At 41.1% G+C, this 9,136-nt stretch overlaps 1 protein-coding gene across 1 annotated transcript; it reads right to left on the reverse strand.

Moving 5' to 3' along the window:
- Positions 1-784: 784 nt before the first annotated feature.
- LOC149248165 (uncharacterized) lies at positions 785-2,122 on the reverse strand. The gene has a single exon (XM_089447963.1). It carries the CDS (start codon positions 2,120-2,122, stop codon positions 785-787), a length of 1,338 nt encoding a protein of 445 aa, XP_089304089.1.
- Positions 2,123-9,136: the final 7,014 nt, after the last annotated feature.

Here is a 9,136-nt window from a genome sequence, read left to right on the forward strand (position 1 = left end):
GCTGGATGGTGGTGAGGTCACCTATCCCTCCATTTAGGAACATTAGTACATTGTCCACGAAAAGGAGGTGTGTTATAGTACATCCGTCCGATATCTTGATTCCCGAGAGTCTGCCTCTATGGTGCATGTCCTTGATTAGTCTGCTTAGTCCTTCCATGACTAGGAGAAAGAGTAGAGGAGATAGTGGGCACCCCTATCTGAGGCCTCTTTCAAAGCCAAAGAAGGGAGATGCAACCCCATTTATCAATACACTAAAGGATATTGGCAATGCAACACATGATCCGTTTAATAACGCCCACAATAAATCCTAAATGGGTAAGAAGCATTCTGAGATAAAGCCAGCTTACGTTGTCGAAGGATTTTGAGAGATCAGCTTTGAGGATCATACCTTTGATCTTCCTTGTCTAAATGGAGTGCATTGCTTCCTGAGCTATGCCTATGGCTTCATGAATCTAATAATCCTGTAGGAAGGCAAATTGTTTGGATGATATGTGGTTGGATAGGATGGGGCGGAGGCGATTTGTAATGATTTTGTATAGGCAGCTGCACAGGGAGATGGGTCTAAAATCATTGAAGGTTGATGGATTGTCTGTTTTGGGGATGAGGGCGATGAAGGTGGAGTTTATAGCCCCATGCATACATCCAGTCTTCCTGCATTCCTCAATGACCTTGAGTAGATCATGTTCAAGAATTTCCAAAAAAGCCAGGTAGAACTCTACAGACCACCCATCTGGAACAAGGCTCTTATCCTTCCTAAACCATTTTAGAGTGGCCTCTAGCTCCCCTAAAGTGACTTCTCTTTAAGCTCCTCGGCATCCTCATGTTCAATGAACCGAGGGAACAGTTGTGCAACTCTAATGGCCTCTGCTAGGGTAGCATTAGGGGGGACCTGATAGACCTTCTTGAAGTGAGAGGTGGCCAGGGAGGCCAGGTGAGGGAAGGTATCAACCTCAACTCCTTGCGCATTTATCAGTTTCCAAATGGTATTAATGACCTTCCTTCCATTAGAAATTTTTTGGAGAAAATTGGAGTTATCTTCTCCTTCCTTCAGCCATATAGCTCTGCTCCGCAATCTCCAGGCTTCCTCCCTCTCCTTGAGAATGTTTCCTCTTTTGACTGTTAATTCAGTGAGATTGTCCTTGAGCTCATTTGAAGGGAAGGTGCCTCCACTGTTGTCCTCTAGGTTGGCTATCTCTAGTTCAATCTCATTTAATAGATGCTCTTCAACACACCTCTTGTTGTGAGCCCAAATCTTGGATAGCTTCTTCAATTCCTTCAGGTTGGCCACGAACCCTTCAGTGATGTTTCCTCTTCTTGCCGGTGGATAAGCCTTCCAAAATTCAGAGACTAGGCGAATGTAGGAGTTATCTTTCAACCATGTAGAGTTGAATATGAAAGGTGCTTGGTGTTTGCTAATATTTCCTTGGATTTCAAGGTAAATTGGCAGATGGTCTGAGAGTCCACTAGATCCCATCGATTGGTGATAAGTGAAACCCTGCTCCAGAAATTGTTCCTTGATGAGGAATCGATCCAATCTCCTGGCAAGGTTGTCCTCCCCGCTTCTTTTGTTCCTCCAGGTTAGGGCTAGTTTGGCAGATGGGATATCAATGAGCTTGTGTAAGTCAAGGAGCTGCTCAAAGAAACCTGCTAAGGGGTCGGCTTGAGCATGGTGACCCCAAGACTCCGAGTAGCCTAGGGAGAAATTTAGGTCTCCTCCTAGAATGATATTATCAGATTGAAATATGTTGGCTGCCAAAATCCTTTCCCAGAAGTTCTCTCTATGATGGCAGGGCCCATATATGTTTATCATTCTAATCTCAGTTCCCAGCTCTGTAGAGTATATGTCCGCCCCTATGAACCCTATACCCCCCCAGGTGCCCAATATATTAATTGTGCGAGGGTTATATCCTAGGGCAATGCCCCCCGAGTGGCCATTTACATCAATGGCTTGGAAATGCCATCCTGGAAGAATATATTCCAATAGAGGGGAAATGTTAATAGCCGCACCCAATGTTTCCTGTAGGAAGACTAGATCAATCGGCTCCTTCTGGAGAAGCCTCTTCAACGCTAGTTTTTTCTCAGGACTAGCAATCCCTCTACAATTGAAGGAGAGAACCTTCATGGGGGAGACTCCTGAAGAGGGCTCTGTGCTCTAAGGACCCTATCGAGTGAAAGTTGTTTTCCGGAGGCCACCTCAATACCTGCCTTCTGTTTAGCTTTTGACAGGGAGGAAGGTCTACCTCGGGGGAGCTTCAGAGTGGAGGAGGAATGAATAAGTCCAATGCCAATAGCATCTGACATTGGTGCTCGAGTATGTGATTGGAGATGATATCGGTGGGGAGCGGGATCAGACCCAGGGATTAATTCCTTTAATGTCTCCATTAAGGTTATGGGGGAAATCTGATAGGGAACAGGTATGTGAGAATTGAGGGGCCAATCTGGGTGGCTTAGACAAGGATGAAGCTTATCCTGGTCTAGCCTAGATTCCTTATTATGTGCAGAAGATGGATGCAGAGCAAGGGTTAGGATTGGACATACCCGAAGATAGCGCGACTCCAGCGGTCGCCTTAGACCTGCTCAGTGGAGGTGAAGGTTGCCAAAGAGGTGCTTTCCCACTCTTCTTCAGTGTCATCAAGGAAAGTTTGGATCCATCTACACCAGTGTCCATCTTATCGGCCCCATTCGAGTGTTCCACCTATGTCTAAGCTCCCCCCATTGATGAGGTCTTCCCTTTTTTTCCCATCTTTGATTTCGTGAGGAGAGCGTAGCCTTATAGAGGTGTCCAACCTTGTGCTAGCGCCTACAACGAAAGGGGACTCCCTCATAGCCTAGAATATGGATCAGGTTATAATTTCTCCAACGAAGAGTGACTTTTCTTGTAAACCACCTCTAATGTCCAGGTGAACCAGTAGTCTTACATAGGCCATGACCCTCGTAGAGAGATAGGATCTCTCGTAGTCTAGGTATGTCCCCAGATAATTTCCAATTCTTCTAAAGATATCCTCGATCCAAAAATGGAGAGGCAAACCAGGAAGATGAACCCATATTGGCCCCGCCCCAAGTTGTTCTCTGTCCGGATCAAAAAGTGGACTCCACCTCCTTAACATAACGGGGCTTGTTCGATGTGCCAGAAGGAGGATAAGACCCAGTTGGTGTGTTCCGATCACATGAAATGCAAGAAGAACCATCCACAGACAAAATTTTGTACAATACGCAGATCGTCCAGGTGATGGCCTCAAATTTCCACAACCCACTGCTTAATTCTCGCTGCGGTGTAGTTCCTACCCCTAGCCCTACTAACTAGGACTATCACCACCATATCCATGGTGTCTTGCCACTGAAATTCTTCTTCCCAAGATGAAAACTTCCTGTGTCCTTGGTTTGACACATCTCTGCTTCTTCCCTAGAGCAGGCTCCTCTTCCTCTGTCCCCTTAAGGATTTCTTCAGGATTAGGGTTGGGAGAGGTAGGGTTAGGGTTAGTTTTTGGAGATAATAGAGTAGGGCCAAAAGGGAAGGTTTTTGAGAGGGGAGGGACGTTTGTATAGCTACCATAGGGCTGAGCACACTCTAAGGGCGGGGTAGTGAGCAGAATAGGTTGGAGCTTCTCTGTGCGGGGACTGAGATGGGAAATGAGAGGCCGCTGAAGGATGAAGGGCGGATAAGCCAGATGATCCAGCCGCCTGTTCAGAGCCAGTTATTCTGGACCCAAAATGATGGGAGATCGGAGTTAGGGGGGCACAACGGATGCCGTCCAGGTCACAGGTACTTCTGGGAGGTCGATAATGGCATTGGGTTGTCCCGTGTGTGACGGAAGCAGAGCGATAACCTCGGTGAGTTCCCTGCTGAACGGAAAATATGCCTCGGAGCTAGTCTGCCTACCAAAAATGGAGATGCCCTCAAGGGGGTCCTCCAAATAATCTCTAAGGTCATTCTCCATTGATGCTCTGGGGGTTACGCCAGCTGCCGCTGTAATCCAGAGTAACCGACACAGGCGAAGACCAAACCCTATAACGTGAAACCGAAAATGATAGTTTAGTCACTGTTTCGGGAGGTAAGCAGGAAACGAAAGAATGGGGGTTGCCAGCTGGTTACAGACAAGTTGTTGTAAGGGAAACGGACCAGAACTGCGGCCTGGGCCCAGGTGTACTACGGAGGGCCTACCCCATGTCAGGGTGTGGTCATGCCAGCTCTGTCGTCGCCATCGCCTCAATCCATCGCTCGCACTAGATCTCCCAATATATATTAATTATATATTAATAATATTATATTTAATTATAATATTAATGTTATATTTATATTAATTAGTTAAAGTGATCAACGTAAAGTTGTCCCATATTAGACATTGTCAGTGAAAATATCAATTAACGATGGAATTGAATGTTATGCAACGATTATTTTCTATTTGTCAGAAATTGGACAGCATTTTCATATTGGATAGAGCATCGGATATCTGATGATAAAAGAACACACATCAAATATTTGATGATAGGAGGGATTATAGGAAACCATCGGATAATCAAAGGGATAGGACAATTTGTCAGACATTCAATAGTTAAAGAAATCCCATCGAATATTCGACGGGCGTCAGGCTTTTAGAAATTAAAAAAAAAACCAAAAAACTACATTTAACTTCGAACACTTTTTCTGATTTTATTTGTTCCATTGTATTCCACCATTGGAATTTCCACCACAATTTAGTAGTGTCTCATCTGAACTAAACAGTGATGACTTAATTCATAGAATAATAAGAATGATCAACATGACAATAGGGGAGATCCATTTACCACAACCAAGTCCATTGCAATCATAAATGACCTTGGTAAAGATCACACACTTTATCCTCAATAATCAAGTGATCAAACACTTGCATCCAATACTCAGGGGAGATCAATTTACCACAATCAATTCCATGGCAGGCATGTCCACCCTTGGTAAATATCACACACACCTAAGTCTCCTTTTGCACTGGCCAAATGGGTGGAAATCACGAAAATCTTAACCAGGTCCATGGCTTTAAGGAGGACCCTCTTCCAAGAGCCTCACTACTCATCCCCCTTCAACAAGTCCATAGCTAGTCATAAATATGGTGGATAGGATATGCTCAATTTTCTCGATCAACAATGTTTCCTCTCAGGTAGGGATACATTCTCCTACACTCCAAGCTTCTCTTTGAAGAATAAGAACTTCGCTTTTAGCAAAGGCTTGGTGAGAATGTCTACAATATGATCATCTATTGAAGCCTCACTGCTTCAATTCTATAATAGGTCACTATCAGAACCTCACTTCTCCCTCTGTGTTGGAGCCTCAATTCTCCATCACTGACACCATATCTTGACAATCCTATGGATTTCTTTTGAAGCCACATTATTTGCGACTCAGATATACAAGATGCAATATGATCGACCATATTTGAATTAAGTACAAAGGAAGTATGCCACCTGCTCATCCATGAAATGAAATAAAGACCCATACTGAAGCAACAACTCAATGTGTTATTCCTATTCACAACATTCTTGGTTCACTTCGCATCGACATATCTCTTTAGTCATAACATAGTCTCAATCCATGACTAATTATACCATGTAGGTATCTCAATACCATCTTTGAAACATCCCAATATACATGTCCATGCTTTATCTAGCTCATGGTACATTCTACAAAGCAAGGATCCATTTGGCTACCTTCTCATCATGGGATCCATCAAATATGAGTCTGAAGAGGAGTCCCTCAACTTCTTTAGTGTAACCAATGATGCCAAGTATCTAAAAACATACTTCCCTATGGAAGTCCTCATCACCTCTCTATTATAATTGTAATCTCAAGAAATGGATCACCTGGGCTTAGAGATAAAATCCCTCTGGTTCTGAATGATGATATGATATGATCCTATCATAAATAAATTATTAGCATATAAAATCAAATATCAGATACATACCTTCAACCATGAAGAGAGGTTGGTATCTACATTAGATGTTCATCAATCCAAGCATACCAATCCTAGGGGACTTTCTTGAGTCCATATGGGGCTTTGTTCAATCTACAATCATGAGTCTAATGTACTTCAAAGCCCTAAGGTAGCTCCAAGTATCATGGATGAAGCCAAATTCACATGCATTTGATAATAGTGCATCTAGAAATAGGTGCTAGGATCTTACCATAGTCCTCTCCATCTTAGAGCATATTCCTTATCACATATTACCTTTGTATCATGGAAGTATCTAACATTGTTGCATCTTTTTCATCTAGTATTTTAATTTCATGAAGGACATATTTTTCCTAGATACTTCTTGTCTCAGAGCATCTCATTTGATTGTTACATCCAATCTAGCAATCTCAATCCCTCTGAATAGGAAGCCTCTTTACTCGTAGTCATAAAATGGGAGACTTCAATCCTTCCTTTGAGGTTTGAGGTATTGTCCATTTTCAAGTGCCACTTTAATCATGGGGTGACTTTACATCCTCCTTAATCTAAATATTGACTTGGTCCTTACATCCATATGATGTACTGGTTGGCCCCAAAACAAAAGTAAGAGAAATGGTAGCAAAGCAAATAAACATAATGAAAGCATACATGATGATGAAGCAAGACTTTACATAGTCTAATATTTCTATTAGGGTAATCATCTAAATTTTGAGGTTCTTCATGTTGTCATCATATGTTGCAAGCTTCATCTGTAAGGCACTATTGTATTTCTTCTTTAAAAATGAGAGTGGCTCCTTCATTTTTTTGCACCAACTCCCTCTTGGAGATAAATCTTCTTGCATTACTCTTTATCTCTATGGCCCTCAAAATGGATCTTATTTCCTTGATCACACCCTCATTAAGAAGTCATGGAAGGAAGCATTTGGGTAATCAATTACTCATGCAAGAATAATAAATAGTAGCCTAAGAATTAAATCGATTAAACAAGAGCAATGTCACAAAGAAATAGCATAAGTATTGAAAGTAATTATATTTAATGACGATTGTAGGAAGTTATCAACTCCCTATTAATCATGCCTCCTTCTCACCATGAGGCACCACTGTCCCATCAACCATATGTATATGTCATCTACAAAAGAAGAAATGATTCCTCTTGAACACAACTTTTATCCTTAATCTCCTTATTGGGTAGCCAAGCCCAACTATTAATGTACAATATGACTACTGGATCTGTATCATACTGTCTCCTATTGGGCAAGAGACATGCCCAAGTAGGGGTACTCTGAATCTATCATAGGTACTTGAATAACTCACTAGCTTCTCACTAATCATATTATACCTTGAAAATTTTGAATCACACTGGGGTTCCAAAGCTATAGAACTTAGGCCTTCTCCATATTGAAGGCCACTCCTAGGTTTTCTTGAAAACCCTAATCTTTATTTGTAAGAACAAGGGCTACCTAGGGTTTCCTCCAAACCCTAGAATTCTTATATCTCTCAAACATCTTCATATATTTCACTTTGCTTGATCAAGAAATCCATCATATGTGTCTACGCGGGGTTGATCTCAATGACTTTTCTTCAGCCCATATCTGATATCATGTTAAAGTTTTAAGGGAAAGATAGCTCTCTGTTGTATATAATTGCATTTTAATACTTTTTTTTCAACATTTTCACATTGCATTCACCCCATATCATCATAATAAATTATATATAGAGAACATTAACATTAACAATGTAGCGGAAAAGTAATAAAATTAGAAGAAAAGCATACACAATAGAGACACCGGGATTTCTGGTCAAAGATTGGGGAAAAACCCAACAAGGGCAAAAAACCATAATCATTTCTTCTTCTTCTTATATATTCATCAAATTTTTAGATGAGATACAAAGCACAATTATAATGAGACATAAGTCTTTCATCATTAATCACATTAGGCCTCCTAGGGCCAACACTGGATCATACAAGATCCTCAAGAGATGGCAGTAGGCAAGTCTATCAAGGAAGCATTCACAAGCCCTCTAGAAGAACTTAGTTAGGTCTCCTAGTGATTAATAGATGAAACCATAAGTGTTGCCTCCATATCAGTGTCACAAGAAGCATATATGCCTGTCTCAAGTAGCATACATATTATTTTCATAGGAGCACGTGTCATTATTATGTGTCATGGTCATATCATTGTCATGTATTATTGTCACCACAATCATAAGTATCACTTCCATACTTCATTGTCATAATAAAAAGTATTACTTCCATACATCAATGTTATAAGCACAACTATCACTGCCATACATCACTGTCATAAGCACAAATATCACTTCCATAAATCACTACAATAAGCACAAAAGATGAACTCTCTGCAACTCAATGACCTAGGGCAGAAATGACAATGCTTTTACTGTCAAACTTCCACTCTTGAGATCAATGATCTAGAGCCCAAACCATATGCCCACTAACAACCCTTATTTTCCTTCTCAAGAGATTATACATAGGGATTTTCAAAGAAGCTCTTGTCATCCCTCTACACAAATACATAAGCTACTATACCAATAGTTTTTGAACACACTAAATACCCCCTACATCCCTATAAAAAAATCAGCATAAAAAGGATTGATCTCATACCTTTACAAGACACCACCTAAATCACTATAAATGATATAGTTCTAAGCATCACTAGACTGAAATTCTCCCTAAGTCACCATCTTTGTGGCTAGGGTTTCCACGGTCAAATACTAGACTTTGAAGACCTGTGTTGACCTTCTTATAGCCTCTGAACTTGTTGTGTTTCTCTCTCAAAGGATTAAACCTAGTCCCAACAATCCACCAGACCTCACGACATACCAAAATGACTCTATTATAGGTAACTTTACCCTCCAATAAGGTACAAATCCCTGCAACCTAATCACAGAAGATTAATACCAAAATGTATGCTGAAAAATCAAATCCCTCACACTTCTAACATCTACCTAACTGAGCTAGTCTAAACATAGAAAATGATGTCAAGAAAACTCATTCCTTTCTCCCTTCGAATTTTCTGCCATAGGCTTTGGTTGCCTCAAATAAAGATGCCACAGATGTCTGAAATCCTCTAGATGAAGTTTGAGTTGAATGCAAAATGGTGGAGTATATGTGCCAATTTATAGTTGTTTCTTCATGTGAAGGGCCATGTCCTTTTGGGAAGGCCAGTGTTATTATTTTAGTGGTCAACTTA

The sequence above is a fragment of the Pinus tabuliformis genome, chromosome 7 (assembly GCF_031772625.1).
Source record: "Pinus tabuliformis cultivar Carrire ecotype Pingquan chromosome 7, CPIR1, whole genome shotgun sequence".
Lineage (NCBI taxonomy): Eukaryota > Viridiplantae > Streptophyta > Pinopsida > Pinales > Pinaceae > Pinus > Pinus tabuliformis.